Here is a 16,927-nt window from a genome sequence, read left to right as displayed (position 1 = left end):
AGCATTTTGTGCTCTTCCTGGAGAAGTGCAGACATCAAGACATTTTTGGGGCTACAACAAAAGAAATTCTGGATGATTACATAAAAAAGGCTAACCTTATCAAACACAGACCCCCCCAAAAATAATCCATAAAATTTACACATATGGCAGATTTACATGGTTTTTGTTCATTTTTGTAGTTTAAAAAACTTCTTAGTTTCTTTTTTCAAATATTTACTTTATTTATTTGAAAGGCAGAATTACAGAGAGAGGGGGAGACAGAGAAAGAGAGGGCTTCCACCTGCTGGTGCACTCACCAGATGGCCGCAACAGCCACAGCTGGACCAGGCGGAAGCTAAGAGCCAGGGGTGTCTTCCGGGTCCCCCACAAGGGTGCAGGGGCCCAAGCATTTGTGCCTTCCTTTATTACATTCCTAGGCCATTAGCAAAGAGGTGGTTCTGAAGTAGAGCAGCAGGGATTGATATGGGATGCTGGAATTGCAGACAGTGGCTCAACTGGCTACACTACAATGTCAGCCCCCTAGAGTTTTTAAAAAAATATTCTGAGTTAAAAGTGGCACATACGGGTTTCACTTTCAGCCAAAAGGAAATAGTCGTTGTTCTTGCTTTATTTTTTTTTTATATATATATATTTATTTGAGACAGAAACAGATCTCCCATCTGCTGGTTTGCTCCCAAAACGGCCACAATGGCGGGAGCTGTGCCGATCCAAAGCCAGGAGCCAGGAGCTTCTTCTGGTTCTCCCATGTGGGTGAAGGTGCCCTTAGGCCATCTTCCACTGCCTTCCTAGGCCATCAGCAGGCAGCTGGACCAGAAGTGGAGCAGCTAGGACTCAAATAAGCACCCATATGGGATGTCGGCATCATAGGCAGAGACTTAACCTAGTATGCCAAAGCACTGGCCCCTCTATTTTTTCTCTTACTACTCATTCAACAAGAAAAATAAAAAGCTTGCTCCCACAGAGAAGTTGAAAGTACTGTAAATGCTTAAATACTTTACTATGAATTGCAGAATATTCTTCCTTCACAGAAATTCAGAACTTAAAGCAGGGCAGGTGAGTAAATTTCACCTTTTGTTTACAGTTAAAAACTCAGAAAGTTCTTCCACTTCTCCCAACATCAGTTATTGAGGGGTAGGCAGGCCTTTGTTGGCAGTAGTTAGGTTATGTCACTGCTTAGGATGACTGCATCTCATATTGCAATGTCCAAGCCCAAGTCCTGGCTACAATCCTGATCCAGATTCCTAATGTGCACCCCAGCAAGCAATAGGTGATGGCTCAAGTACTTAGGTCCCTGACAGACCTGCACTGCATTTCCAGCCCCCAGCTATAGCCTGGCACAACCCCAGCAGTTATGAGCATTTGGGGAATGTATCAGCAGATAATGGCTCTATTTTATGATTTAAGAGATACAATTTATGTTACATATATTTTACTAGTTTTAAAAACTATTGATATTTATTATTGTATTACCATGTCTACAACTTGTCTACCATTCTAGATTTTGAGCCATGAAAATTGTTTCAATTGGACTGGCATTGTGGTACAGCAGGTTAAGCTGCTGCCTGCAGTGCTGGCATCCCATATGAGTACTGGTTCAAGTCCTAGCTGCTCTAGTTCTGATCCAGCTCCCTGTTAATGTATCTGAAAAAGCAACGGAACATGGCCCAATTGCTTGGGCCCCTGCCATCCATGTGAGAGACTCCGATTGAGGTCTTGACTAACAGCTTTGGTTCAGCTCTGGCTGTTGTAGCCATCTGAAGAGTCAACCAGCAGATGATTTCTCTTTGTGTCTCTCCTCTCCTTGTAACTCTGCCTTTCGATTAAAATAAATAAATCTTTTAAAAATTATATCCAACTATTTCTCCAAAATACAAATACGATCTAGGGAGGAGTGGGGTACACCTGACCCACAGGCCATATATGGCCCATGAAATCATTTGGTCTGGCGCTACCAAGGCAGCCACAGGTGGGCCTTGAAATTCAGTAAGTCTACAGTGGGCCAATTTTTAACTTATTTTGTATGGCCTGCAAATGATATTATAAATACTCAAATGACACTTGGCAGAGAAAAGACTCCCACCCCTATCTAGTAGATGGGAAATGGGACTTCTTCAAACAAGAGTGTGTGACAAAAGTACAAAAAGAGGGACCAGTGTTGTGGCATAGGAGATAAAGCCACCGCCTGCAATATCAGCATCCCATTTGGGTGCAGGTTTGAAACCCAGATACTCTACTTCTGATCCAGCATCCTGCTAATGTGCCTGGGAAAGAGGTATCCCTGTACCCACATGGGAGATCTGGAAGAAACCCCTGGCTTCAGCCTGGCCCAGTCCTGGTTGTTGTGGTCATTTGGGGCATTAACCAGTGGATGAAAGATCTCTTTCTCTCTCTTTCTCTCTCTTTTCCTCTCTCTGTGTAACTCTGAGTTTCAAATAAATAATCTTAAAAAAAATTACAGAAAGAGAAGCAAGGCAATGACACTAGCTTGATAACAAAATTAATTATACAGAAGGCTTAATTGATGGAGTTTATTTGACTTGTTGCTAAAGGAAACAGGATTATTTTCAGTCCCAAGGATGGGTGTGGTATGAAGAAGCTGTTTTAGTTAAGTTCGATATTGCATCATATGCAGTATAGATGGGAGAAGGAAGTGAAGCCTGGAAGCATTTAGTTTAAGGCAACAAGGATACTCAGAATGGGACAGAATGTTGTGATGATTTCTTGTGGTTTTACTGAGTAATTTAGGATAGGACTAACAAAAGGTAACATGTGGCGGTGACAACTGGAGACCTGTAATAAGTTGACAGCACAAAGCTACCTTAGAAAGAATTAACAGGGCTGGCGCTGTGGCTCACTTAGCTAATCCTCCGCCTGTGGTGCCGGCACACCAGGTTCTAGTCCCGGTTGGGGTGCCGGTGGCTCCTCTTCCAATCCAGCTCTCTGCTGTGGCCCAGGAGGGCAGTGGAGGATGGCCCTAGTGCTTGGGCCCCTGCACCCTCATGGGAGACCGGGAGGAAGCACCTGGCTCCTGGCTTCGAATTGGCGCAGTGCCGGCCGTATCGGCCATTAGGGGAGTGAACCAACAGAAGGAAGACCTTTCTCTCTGTCTCTCTCTCACTGTCTATAACTCTGTCAAATAAAAAAAAAAAAGCTTAAAAAAAAAAGAATTAACAGAAACTGACTACTTTGCATAAGAGGCAGCAGCAAAGACTAGGGTGGGATGGTGACAGATGACAGGGTGGGAGAAGAGTGCTCAAATATGTAAGGATTAGGAACCAAGATTATGATGCTACCACTAGGACATATAGCATACTGGAAAGAATAATTTGGAAAAAGAAAAGGGTAAAAGCAGGGATAAAGAAAGACTGAGGGTTGTGAGAATTCAAGGTTCTAGCTTGCCCTTCTAACTAGCTGGGGAAGTTACTGCTCTTGTCTGAATGTCATTTTCTTACTTGCAAGGTAAAGAGGTTAGGTACCAGGGGATTTTGAAAGTCTTCTAGATCAATGGTTTTGTCACACTGAGTTGGAGGTAACAGTGGAACACAAAATATATAATGAGATAGACATACTGAATATAATGTTAAATGCCACAAAGCAAAATAGAGCAGGGCAGTTTTAACTAATTCCAGTACTGTCTGATGTACAGAATTTAAAACACACATCAAATATGAGTTCAAATACATCTATCAGATTCCATATTGTTAGGTGCTCCCTCCATAGACTTATATTTTAGTCTTTTTTTTTTTTTTTTTTTTTTTTTTTAACAGAGAGAAAGAGGGAGAGACATAGAGAGGTCTTCCATTGGCTGGTTCACTCCCCAAATGGCCATAAAGGCCAAAGTTAGGCTGATCCGAAAGCCAGGAGCCAGGAGTTTCTTCCAGGTCTCCCACGTAGGTCCAGGGACCTAAGGACTTGGACCATCTTCTGCTGCTTTCTTAGGCTCACTAGCAGAGAGCTGACTTAGGAGTGGAGCAGCCAGGACTCAAATCCCTCACCCACCCCAGTGCCCATGAGAGGCTGGCGCTGCAGGCTGCAGCTTATTCCCCCTACGGCACAAACTTGACCCCCTATTTTAGTATTAATTCCCAGTATTTTTATAGTAAAGTTTTCAAGGATTTTTAATCTCATTATTAAGCTTCTGAAATAGGTACCAATCTCCACTCTTTCAAAGACAACTGTTTCAAAGTATCAAGGTAAAAATCCTAGAGGATTGCAGGGGAAACCCGACCGAAAGTGGGAAGTCACTACCTTTAAGGGTTCTGCCGGATGTAGGGGGAGCTGATGGCAGATGCCAAGCGCTTCAGGAGAAAAGAGAACTTCCCGTGTAGACTAGTACACATCCTGTCGGGGCTCAAAGTGTACCTGTCGAATGCGAGACCTGGTGCAAAAGGTTAAAAGAGCTTAGTTTCGTTTCAAATAACAGCGACTTTGAAAATACACAAACACACATTCTATTTCTCCTTTTCACTAAAAAAATTATGTGACAAAAGAACAGGCCTAGTTTAGCCTACAACGGAGCAGCTCAACTTTTTCGCCGGCCGTGACAGGCTCCGATGCAGCGAGATCCACCACCGGCAAAGAGCGGCTCAGAGCTATTTAAGGGTTGCGGCGACACTTTCTGGAGTTTGCAGTGAACTGGTGGGCGAGGTTGGGGACCATTTCGAGCTGAGAAGCAACAGCGCCCCGCCCGCGGGCCGCCGACTACTGGAGCCATGGCGCCACAAACACTAACACCCGTAAACCCCAGCGGGAAGAACAGGCGGAGCCCTAACACGAACCTTCTCCGGGAGAGACGCCCCCCCTGCTGCACTTCCGGAATGTCCTGGGGCAAAGGGCGCCGCTATTATACGTCACTTCCGCCGCGGTTCTTTCGGCAAATTTACCTCACTGTCGTAAAGGAGAGGCTGGAAATTGGATATTACTATTACTTTTTCGGCACTGAAGGCTGTTTTGGGAAAGTGCCGGTGCCTCAGGATCTGCCAGTGAGCGGAGGAACCCGTTATTCGAGTTTCTGCTCCCTCCCTGCCCTTATAAAGCCCTACGCCGGTACGGTGGCCGAGAGTTGGGAGTGAGGCGGAAGTACCCAGCGGGTGGGTGTGCGCGCACCTCGGGAAGCAGGGGTGCACGTGGAGACGGTGAGTGGCCCTAGGAGCTGGAATCTGAGAATGTTGGACCCGGAGCTTAGCTGCGGGAGGGATGGAGAGAGGAAGGAAGGGAATGCAATGCGGCTTGAAGACCTTGCTGCTGGGTAGGGGAGGTGGTAACCCGCGGTCGGCGCTCACAGGACCGTGGGGAGATATTCCTTACCCATCGGGTTGTCACTAGCAGTCTGGTCATGGGCGAGGAGGCAGGGCTGCTATGGTTTTTGTCCCCTTCACTGTCTCAGATTAGTTAGAGGTATACTCGGGGACCACACCGATCAGAAGGCACGAACCTTGTTTTTCGTTTTTCTTTTATGCCAGGTAGGAGAGATCATGTCTTTTCGAGGAGGAGGTCGTGGAGGCTTTAACCGAGGCGGAGGCGGTGGCGGTTTCAACCGCGGGGGCAGCAGCAACAACAGCCATTTCCGAGGCGGCGGCGGCGGCAATTTCAGAGGCGGCGGCCGAGGAGGATTTGGACGAGGGGGTGGCCGCGGGGGCTTTAACAAAGGCCAAGACCAAGGACCTCCAGAACGCGTAGTCAGTATGTCGGCTTCGAAGACTAGCCTCATCGCGGGTGTGGGGCTGGGTTGTGGGTTCGTGGCACTGGCAGATTTAGGAGTGAGATGCTGAAAAGTGGGGCCGGCAGCTCACGTAGGGAGGTTGCAGCTTGGTCCTGGAGGCAAGTCTGTGTGGAGAATTCTGTAACTGACTTAAAGAGTGTGGCATGTAGGGAGATCAGAAAGATGAGTTGCATTTAAATTGTGTCAAGGAGATGTCGTTTGGAGCTTGGACGGAAAAGGGTTATATAAGCAGTATTGAGTGCTTATCCCTGTTTCCCCCCATTTTAACAGATGAGTAAACTGATTTAAAGCCAAGTTTCTCTGCTAGGATCGTAAGTTTAGTGATAAGCGTAAAACAAGGAGGCTGATGTTGTGGCCCAGTTTATGAAGCCGCCGTCCCATATTGGAGTTCCTGGATTTGAACCTCACTGCTTCTGATCCAACTTCTGACTGATGCGCATCCTGAGAGGCTTGGGTACTTGGGTCCCTGCCGTCCATGTGGGTGTTTGGGATGGAGTTTCTGACTGTCGGTTTGTAGGCATTTGGAGAATGAACCAGGGGATGCAAATCAATTTCTCCCTCTCTTTTTCCCTCCCCACCCTTCTCTCCCATCGCTCTGCCTCTCAAAAAAATAAAAATGAGTAAAAGGTTTTTTTTTTTAAAGTCTATTTACTCTAAAGCTCATATTTTCAACTGCCTTCCACTTACTTTTCAATTACTTTTCTACTCAAAAGTAAGGAAAAAATTGCTTGAGAGGGAAACTGCAGGAGGGGAAGTCAGGAAAAAGAATTATTTAGAGTAAGTTTGGAATCATTGTCAGTGAAGTGGGGTGGAAGACAGAAAGTAAGGAAGAGGTTTGGCAGTCAAAACCTACAACTTTGAATGGGAGATGGACGAACCCCTTAAGAATGGATTAAATCCATATACCAGGTGGTTTGAAGGGAATAAATAGCTAGAGTAAGTGGTCTCAAAACAGGCTTTTGCAGGTGACAGGGAAAAAGGAAGGGAGATAGGAAAGAAGTTCCGAGGGAAACAAGATCAGTGGAACTTGGCTAGTGTTGGAAAGGGTTGCAGGTTTTGAGCTTCAGTAATAGGGCAGGACAGTTTATTTTTGCAGGCATGTTTTGAGAATTTTATTTGGGGTGACAGTCATTTGGAAATAAAGGTAGTTGTTTTGAGATTCCAAACTAACTCTAAAAAGATTTGGAGAAGGCTGGCATTGTGGGGCACTGGTACACCATTGCCTGCAATGTTAGCATCCCATATGGGCACCAGTTCTTATCCTGGCTGTTCCACTTCCAATCTGGCGCCCTGCTAATGCTCCTGGGAATTCAGTAGAAGGTGGTACAACTACTTGGTCCCTTGCTACCCATGTGGGAGACCTGGATGGAGTTCTAGACTCCTGGCTTTGGCCCATTGAAGACATTTGGGGAGTAAACCAGTGGATGGAAGATTCATTCTCCCTCCCTTCCCCCCCTCCCCAACTCTTTCAAATAAATACAGAAATCCTTTAAAAAAAAGATTTGGAATCATTGGTAAAGACATGGTAGGAATGGATAGGTTCTAAGAAGACAGAAGAAAAAGTCAAGAAAGAACAAAGGCTGATTCACGCTTAGGAGCTGGGGAAAAGGAAGAACCAAGAGAATGATGCATGGTGTTTAGTCAGACACTATTACAATAAAATAATTGTTTTAGATTGAGTGTTCTCAATATGCCAGGAAGTGTCTTGAGCCCTTGACATTTGTTATTCCACTTACTTATTATTATTGTAAATTAACCATAGATATCTATTGATGTTATTAGTCATATATTAAAGATGAGGACACTAAAGCAAAAGAAGGTGAATATTTTCCCCCAGCTCACTTGGCTGGTATATTGTGGAGTTGGTATTCCAACCCAGGAAGTCTATTTTTTTTCAAGAACATAGTACTTATCTGAATGGAGAGAAAGAGAGCTCCCATTCACTGGTTCACTTCTCAGATGCCTGCAATGTTGGGATTGGCTTAGCAGATGAAGAAACCAGAAACACAGCCCAGGTCTCTCACGTGGGTGGTAGGAACCCAGTTACAACTGCACCCAGAGTGTGTATTAGTAGAAAGCTGGAGTTGAGAAGCTGGTGCCTGGAATCTGATATGGGACATAGTATTGTAACTGGCATCTTAACTGTAGGTTAAATGCGTACCCTCCATTTATTTAAATAACTGCTCTTGTGCTTCATAGGAGAGCAGGTATGGTGAGATCCCAGGTAACCAAGTTTCCAGAAGTGGTTGGTTAATATCCTTTTAAATAATGGCATATTTTAAATAATTTCTCATCTTATTTCAGTATTGGGAGAGTTCCTGCATCCTTGTGAAGATGACATAGTGTGTAAATGTACCACAGATGAAAATAAGGTGCCTTATTTCAATGCTCCTGTTTATTTAGAAAACAAAGAACAAATTGGAAAAGTGGATGAAATATTTGGACAACTTAGAGATTTTGTATCCTTTTCTGTTGGAAGGCCTAGTAACTTCCTTGAGAAGTTATTATTTTTTTCTGAGGCAATTAAATATAAATTAGACTTCTTGTTTCATTAAATTAGACACAATTGCTACAGATTGGACATGAAAGATGATCAAGAGAGAAGAATGTATTCATCTAAATATATTGGTTTCATAGATCGGAGAAAGTTCACTTATATTTTGGAAAGTTCTAGAAATGATGTCCATTTGGGTAAGTGCTGTAAATTGAATTGATTGTTTTGGATATGATGGTCTACTGGAATAGCATCATAGAATTGGAAGTTTGAGTTGTTATAAATTTCATTTTCTGTTGAAAACCTTTTTTGTATCTCTCTTATATGTGTCCATATATTCTAGCCTTGTTTTTAAATAAAACATGAATTCAGAAGGTTTGGAATCTCCTTTTATCATAATTTACTATTTGTTCCTTAATAAACTTACTAGTATTTTTCAGTTAAATTGTCAGAAAATATGAAGGCATCTTCCTTTAAGAAGCTACAGAAGGTAAGGCAAGCTTCTGACACGTAGAATCCTTGGTTTACTATAAGGTAACACTGTGCTTTAGGACAGTCCTTCTTGGGGACCTTAAGACTCCCTCAGTATACCCTATGTGAAACTTCAGTTGAGATGTTCTGTTTTACAAATGTGAGCTTACTGATCTCTAAAAGTAATTGATACAGCCTTTTGGAAAATATTTCTTGCTATATTAGCAAAATCTTTAACTGTTACAGTATTTTTTTAGTTTATCTGACAATCTTACAGGAAAGTTTGTATGACCAAGCATTCTATGCAAGCTGTTAGATTATAAACTTACATGATTTGGGAGATACTAAATGATTTCTTAAGTATTTCAATTTATGATTTCTGGTGTGAGGGAAAAAGATAGGCTGCTATAAGAATCTTTATAGTAGGAACAGATTGAGCCTACAGACTTCCCTTGAAGAAATGATCTTGAAGCAGAAACTGGAGAGTTGATGAGGCATGATTCTCCCAACTCAATGGTATCTGCAAGGAGCTTTTAGATGTCCTTTTAGGTCTCATTCCTGCAAATTTGACCCAGGAGCTCTTAGGAAGGACTCTGGATGCAATATAAAAAGAAAAGCTTTTGGATAATTTTGATGCAATTAGACAAGTTCTCAGGAGCCACTGGGATAGTCAGGGAGGAGGAGGAAGTGTATTCCAAGTAGAGAAGACAACATGTGCAAAGGCACTGGGACATCAGGTGACTTGAAGGATTTTAAAAAGACAGAGCTACAGCTTAGATGCAGAACATTTAGGATCAGTGGGAAGGTTGTAAATTCAGACTGATATGGTGAGGTAGGAAGGGGCCTGATTATTACTTAATCCTTTATGTCATGGAAAAGAGTTTAGACTTTGGTTTTCACTTTTTTTTTTTTTTAAGATTTATTTATTTGAAAGGCAGAATTATAGAAAGAGGAGGAGAGACAGAAATCTTCCATCCGCTGGTTCACTCTCCAAGTGTGCATCATGGCCAGTCTGAAATTAGCTGGCATGCCAGTACTTTATTTTGTATTTTAATGCCATATTTTTAATAGTTTGGTTTTCTATGATAATTCTTTTGAGTGAAACTGTTAGTGCAGGGGGCATTATTCTAAAAAGAAATGAAATTGGTCTTGGTTTCTTTATGTATACTTGCTGTGCTTCTTGTATGTCAAAGTATAAGTGCCTTATATGTATTACTTGTTTGATTTTCATAGAACCATGGGAAGTTGATGGTTTATTATCTTTATCTTACAGATAGGAAAACTAAGGTATTAACAAGTTAAGTTCTTGCCCAGGGCTACACAGTAAAAAGTCACAGGGTTGGGATTTGAACCTAAGCACCTTTGATTCTAGTGTATGGTTTTTAAATGGTTATTACATTGTCACCCACGTCGTCACACTGATTGCGCTGTCATACTTCAGTTTTATATAGACCCTTATAAGCTACTGCCACTGCAGAGGTTTTTGCCTCGGCCTCCAGGCGAGAAGGGACCTCCGAGAGGCGGTGGCAGGGGAGCTCGAGGAGGAGGGAGAGGCGGAGGTGGCCGAGGCGCTGGCAGAGGTGGTAAGTCACTTGTCTGGGAAAATGCCCACTGAGATTTCCAGTCAGCCAATCCACATGTGATAGTTTAATTTTTAGCCAGCTGGTTCTTTTTAGTAAAATTGTTTTCAAATATTCACAAATGACCCATAGTATTGATTCTTAGTTTGAACAAATAACTTAAATAGAAAAAGCCTAATAAAGTGCACTTATGAGGGATTTCAGCTCTTTGGGTTATTCATGTCTTCTTATGCATTTTAGTAAAGTATAAGATTGTGTTAAACTGAATTTTAGTTACTTGGCTAATATTGAATGTTGATTGTATGCCAAGGGCTGCTCACTTTTTTTTTTTTTTTTTTTAAATAGGCAGAGTTAGACAGTGAGAGAGACAAAGAGAAAGGTCTTCCTTCCGTTGGTTCAGCCCCCAAATGGTCACTATGGCCGGCGCGCTGAGCCGATCTGAAGCCATGAGCCAGGTGCTTCCTCCTGGTCTCCCATGCGGGTGCAGGGCCCAAGCACTTGGGCCATCCTCCACTGCTTTCTCAGGCCACAATAGAGAGCTGGACTGGAAAAGGAGCAACCGGGACAGAATCCGGCACCCTGACCGGGACTAGAACCCGGGATGCCGGGGCAGCAGGTGGAAGATTAGCCTAGTGAGCTTCAGCGCCGGCCCACATATTCTTTTAATACCCATGTATATCTTTTTTTTTTTTTGGACAGGCAGAGTGGATAGTGAGAGAGAGAGACAGAGAGAAGGGTCTTCCTTTTTGCCGCTGGTTCACCCTCCAATGGCCGCCGCGGTAGGCGCATCGCGCTGATCCGAAGCCAGGAGCCAGGTGCTTCTCCTGGTCTCCCATGCGGGTGCAGGGCCCAAGGACTTGGGCCATCCTCCACTGCCTTCCCGGGCCATAGCAGAGAGCTGGCCTGGAAGAGGGGCAACCGGGATAGAATCCGGCACCCCAACCGGGACTAGAACCTGGTGTGCCAGCGCCGCAAGGCGGAGGATTAGCCTGTTAAGCCACGGCGCCGGCCCCCATGTATATCTTAATATTCAACAAAACCTTTCAAGATAAATGATTCTCTTATTTTATGGAAGAGAAAATGGAAGTTTATGGGGTAAAGTTTGTCCTGTTCCATTAGCTGGCAGACCCAGAGTTAAAACTGCCTTCTGATGTCATGTCAACAATTATTACCAACAACTTTGCTGTGGTTTCAGTCTTTTCATACATGTGTTTGCCGAAAGCGTCGGTGCATTTGTCATTATGGGGCGCTGGGTGGTGAGCAGGGCTGCAGTCTTGGGTATGCTGAGATCTGTTAACACTTTCCAAAGTGGAACAAGATAGGAGTGAGCAGTTGGGCTTGGACAACTCTGCTACTGAGTTAATAGAAAGTGAACTCTGCACCTACCTTTGCATCTCTTAAATTTAATCACAATTTTGCTGTAAGTGCTTGTTTGGGTAAATAGGTGGGAGACATCTCTAATTTTCTTTCTTCAATATATTTTGGGAATATTCCCTTAAAGAAAAGATCCCCTCATTGTATGTTCAGTTTCATGTGTAACACTAAAAAATTTCATAACTAGTTTATTTTCTTAAATCTTATATTTTTATACCAGCATTTTGAGATGCTTTCTATAATCCAGGTGTTCTTTGTGAAGTTAGTGCCCAAAATAAATAAAAATGGAAACTGAAAAATAGGAAGCCAGATATGTGTAGATTAATAGGAAAATAAGTAACTTAAAAGTGTTAAGGCTCATGCACAGGTGAGCATCAGCCATGGCCTATACACAGCTCAGTTAACCTTGAGTCATCCTTATTATAGTATTCGCCAAGGCACAGCCACCCATATCTGCCATGACTTGTTTTTGGGATAAAAGCCCTGTTTAATCAAACTGTACTTTATTCATTCCAAAAACTATTTTCCCTAAACAGAAGTTGAGATAATCATGCATTTAACCATAGCACTAAATTATACTTTAAGGTAGCAAGCTTTTCTAATTTGTTAAAATGGAATACTGTATGAAAGGTGGTAATCTGAGGTTTTAGCCTATTGACCAATTGGTAAACTACTGTAGTTTCTCCATTGTTATCTTTTAAAAATTTTTCTAAAACTGACTGTGAATCAATGTTCTTTATAAGTGTAGGAGTTTATTGATTTTTGTAGGCTTTTTAGAATATGAGAGTTTGCAGTTAATAAATATTTCCCTTTTCAGGTGGCTTTCGAGGTGGAAGAGGAGGTGGAGGTGGGGGCTTCAGAGGAGGAAGAGGGGGCGGTGGTTTCCGAGGTGAGAGTGAAAGCAATGTCTTTAAAGGGCTGAATGTTTAGAATTGTCTACTGTTTCATCTTTTTGTCTAAGTTTGTTCTCTGCCATCCACTATGCAGAACACAGTGGTGTTCTTTGCTTTAGTATAGTTTCATTTTAATCACTCTGTTGCCTTCCCCTTTTAATTTTTTCACCTACGTCTAGCTTGTTTTTCCATATTGCTAGTTTGAAAAATAAAGCTGTATGATATGGGTGACAGTTAAATTTGACAGAGTGGTTTACTAAACATTATAGGAACTAATGTTGATTTTAAATTTGAGATTCAAGACTATTTAAAAAATCATTTTCCATACCCCTAACATTTTAATTTTCTCTTAATCAGGGAGAGGACATTAGATGTATTGATGGACAGACTTCACCAGTTGAGTTCTGCATTAATCTGGATGATCTACTTCTTCTGTGGATTGGAAACTTGTTTTTTGAACAAGTCTTGAAGATATGGTCATTTGTGACATTACAGCTAAGATGTCAGCTTCATGCAAAAATGAGTGCAACAGAATAATCAGTTTTGCTCTAAAAGAGCAAGAAAAATGTTTCAATGTTTTGTACAGTGCCTGGCACTCTGTGGGTGCTTGATAAATGGACAGGAGTTTTCATTTGAAACAGAATTGAATTTTTAAAATAAAGCATTTTATTCCTTTTAGTTGTTTAGAGTGTGTTTATTAAGCCAAACTGTCTCTTTGAAGTTGAGAGGAACAACTAAATCTTAAACCCAGTGTATTATAAACAGGAAAAGAGGATTTGTTTGCATGCATTACAGGTATTTTTAAAAAATAGGTTTACTGGAGCAGTACTTTAAGATTATTTACACTCTACTATACCTTGCAAAATGTTCTATTTTGTATTTAAGAACATTACTGGGGGCCAGTGTTGGAGCACAGCTGGTTAAAACTCTTCTTGTGACACTGGCATCCCATAGGAGCACTGGTTCCAGTCCCAGCTGCTCCACTTCCTATCCAGCTCCCTGCTAATGTGGGTGGGAAAGCAGCAGAAGATGGCCCAAGTACTTTGGAAATCTGGATGGAATTCCAGGCTCATGGATTCAGCCTGGCACAGCACCAGCCATTGTGGCCATCTGGGGAGTGAACTGATGGAAGATCTCTCCTTTCCTGACTCAATATGACTGTAACTCTGTCATTCAAATAAATAAATAAATCCCTTTTTTAAGGAAAGGAACATTATTGTATTTTCTTTTGGGTTTTAGTACAGAAATCAGAAGAGCGATTTTACTATTTACAGTTGATAGTTGATTTTGAAATTTTATTGTAAATCTAAAGGTGGAATATAGTGAGAACTAAAAGACATTTCTGAAGAAAATTTTCTCATTCAATAGAGTATTGAAACTTTCACAGAATGTTCCTATTTTATTTTCTTAAAGGACGGAAATTTTTTTTAAGATCTAATTATTTATTTGAAAGGCAGAAGCAGAGAGAGAGGTCTTCCATCTGATGGTTCACTCCCCAAATGGCCACAATGGTGAGACCAATCCAAAGCCAGGAGCTTCTTCCGGGTCTCCCACATGGGAGCAGGGGCCTAAGGAGTTGGGCCATCTTCTACTGCTTTCCCAGGTCATAGCAGAGAGCTGGATCAGAAGAGGAGCAGCTGGGACTAGAACCGGTGCTCATTTGGAATGCCTGCATTGTAAGTGGCTTTACCCACTACACCACAGCGCCAGCCCCAACCCATAGATTTTTTTTTTTTTTTTTTTTTTGACAGAGTTAGTGAAAGAGAGAGAAAGGAAAAAGGTCTTTCTTCCGTTGGTTCACCCCCCAAATGGCCACTACATACAGCTGGAGCTGTGCCGATCTGAAGCCAGGAGCCAGGTGCTTCTTCCTGGTCTCCCATGCAGGTTTATGGGCCCAAGCACTGGGGGCATCTTCCACTGCCTTCCTGGGCCACAGCAGAGAGCTGGGCTGGAAGAGGAGCAACCGGGACTAGAACCCGGTGCCCCTATTGGATGCTGGCACCACAAGCAGAGGATTAACCAAGTGAGCCACAGTGCAGGCCCCAACCCATAGACTTTTAAAGAGTTTATTACCTTGGGAGTTATGTTCAGTGCAGAATATTTTGGTATTTTGGAATACTAATGAGATTCACTTTTTTTTTTTTTAAATTTTTGACAGGCAGAGTGGACAGTGAGAGAAAGAGATAGAGAGAAAGGTCTTCCTTTTTGCCGTTGGTTCACCCTCCAATGGCCGCCGCGGTAGGTGCGCTGCGGCCGGCGCACCGCACTGGTCTGATGGCAGGAGCCAGGTGCTTCTCCTGGTCTCCCATGCGGGTGCAGGGCCCAAGCACTTGGGCCATCCTCCACTGCACTCCCGGGCCACAGCAGAGAGCTGGCCTGGAAGAGGGGCAACCGGGACAGGATCGGTGCCCCGACCGGGACTAGAACCCAGTGTGCTGGCGCCGCAAGGCGGAGGATTAGCCTATTGAGCTGTGGCGCCGGCCAAGATTCACTTCTGAGTATAGGTGCTCATCAGTATTACTTTACATTTATAAAAATGTGACTTGGCAGCTATAAGATCTGTGACAGATCAGCCTGTTCAGTTGACTTTATATACAGGTGCGTTATCTTGGGTCCTTCCTGAAACTACTGTTACCATGTTAAGGTACATGAGTAAATATAGCCCTCTAGTGGTTCTGTTCTATGCTTACACCTGCAATAAGCATTTCTCTGAAATTTTTTACTGGTTTTATTGAAAAGAATCAGATTTTAATGTTACATGGTATAAAGAATACAGAAAAAGACATAGTAGTGATACATTATCATTTTAATAAAGTGTTAACATTGTACACCATATGACAGTCCAGAGTATAATTGCCTGGAACTTTACAAGATGAATGAGTCCAGACATTTTGCTGTTATGTGTATCATTAAATAATAATCACTCCTAAATATATATCAACATGTGGGGTTAATTGAGGTAAATCTTAGAACCTTAGAACCTTGGTATATCCATACTATGAAATGTGTAGCTATTAATTTTATACTAATAAGTAAGGTTTATTGACCTGGAATTCATTAAGTGGATTTAAGAGAAAATAAATTGCATAGTATCTCTCTCCTCTCTATGTATATACATACATAATATATATATATTTCAACCATATATTGTTTAATTGCAGGAATGCACATTTCTACAGATTTCCTTTTTTTCTTCAAGATTAATTTTGGAGCCAGCAATGTGGCATAGCATGTAAAGCTACTGCTTGTAGTACCAGCATCCCGTACAGGTGCCAGTTCGAGTTCCAGCTGGTCCACTTCTGATCCATCTCTGCTATGGCCTGGGAAAGCAATAGAAGATATCCCAAGTGCTTGGGTCCCTTCACCCACATAGGAGACCCAGAAGAAGCTCCTGGTTCCTAGCTTCAGATCAGCCCAGCTCCAGCCATTGTGGCCATTTGGAAGATGGAAGATCTCTCCCTCTCTCTCTAACTGCCTTGCAAATAAATAAATCTTAAAAAAAAAAAAAAAAAAAAAACCTTTTAAACTTGGGCCATCCTCTGCTGCATTCCCAGACACATTAGCAGAGAGCTGGATCAGAAGTAGAGCAGCTGAAACCGGAACCGACGCTCATATGGGATGTTGGCACTGCAGGCAGCAGCTTAACCCACTACACCACAATGCCAGCCCCTTCACAGACTTTTTGAAGACCACCACAACACAATCTCATTTTGTTTGAAAGAAGAAAGTAGGGAAAACATCATACACTCCTATGAATATATAAGCAAAGAAAAGCATAAATAAAAGATTCACACCAAGCAATACTGACATCTTCAGGGAAGTGATATTTGAAGTACAGGGCAATATTGCTTCATTCAGGGTAGGCATTTAGCTTAGCAGGTAAGCACCAGTTAGGATGCCCTCATCTCACATTAAAGCTGGGGTTTAACACCTGGCTCTGGCTTCCAGAGGGAAGCAGTCATGCCTCAATTAGCTGGGCTCCCGCCAGCTACAAGGGAGACCTGAATTGCACCCCAGGCTTTGGCCTGGCCTGGCTCTGGGCCACTGGCAGGCTTTGAGGAATGAACCAGCAAGTAAGAGCTCACTCTGTCTCTCAAATATATCTTTTTAAAGAGATTATTTCTTTCTCTAATTATTTAAGATGTTATGGAAAAAGAGAAACTGAAATGGAAAAACTCAAAGGGTCAGTAGAAATCAAAGGCCTGAATCTATTTTGTAGGAGTAAAGCTGGTCCTTGATTTCAGAAGCGATAAATTTCCAGCAGAAAACAGTTATTTGCCGCACTGATCTTCTGAGTTTGCTTATTGCTTAAATGGTATATGTGTGCTTGATAATCTTCTTATCTAAAGACTAATGCCCAAATTGGTAAAAATGTGTGGAATTTGGTGTTTCT

At 42.5% G+C, this 16,927-nt stretch overlaps 1 protein-coding gene and 1 long non-coding RNA gene across 3 annotated transcripts; one reads left to right on the top strand and one right to left on the bottom strand.

The window, feature by feature from the left end:
• On the bottom strand, positions 1-4,826 carry LOC133766009 (uncharacterized). 2 transcript variants are annotated; one of them, XR_009866637.1, is made up of 3 exons: positions 4,779-4,826; positions 4,249-4,362; positions 1-51 (listed from the first exon to the last, which is right to left on the bottom strand). It is a non-coding gene; the product is annotated as an uncharacterized LOC133766009 (long non-coding RNA). The 2 variants fall into 2 exon arrangements; XR_009866636.1 differs by having other exon boundaries at positions 4,249-4,378; positions 4,779-4,824.
• A 43-nt stretch (positions 4,827-4,869) lies between these two features.
• On the top strand, positions 4,870-13,212 carry GAR1 (GAR1 ribonucleoprotein). The gene is made up of 7 exons (XM_062199743.1): positions 4,870-5,135; positions 5,463-5,682; positions 8,027-8,181; positions 8,647-8,706; positions 10,129-10,270; positions 12,459-12,530; positions 12,892-13,212. The coding sequence occupies exons 2-7, from the start codon at positions 5,475-5,477 to the stop codon at positions 12,903-12,905; spliced, it is 651 nt and encodes a 216-aa protein (XP_062055727.1). The 5' UTR covers positions 4,870-5,135; positions 5,463-5,474; the 3' UTR covers positions 12,906-13,212.
• Positions 13,213-16,927: the final 3,715 nt, after the last annotated feature.

The sequence above is a fragment of the Lepus europaeus genome, chromosome 8 (genome assembly GCF_033115175.1).
Source record: "Lepus europaeus isolate LE1 chromosome 8, mLepTim1.pri, whole genome shotgun sequence".
NCBI classification, from domain to species: domain Eukaryota; kingdom Metazoa; phylum Chordata; class Mammalia; order Lagomorpha; family Leporidae; genus Lepus; species Lepus europaeus.
This window is presented reverse-complemented; position numbering and strand designations above follow the sequence as displayed.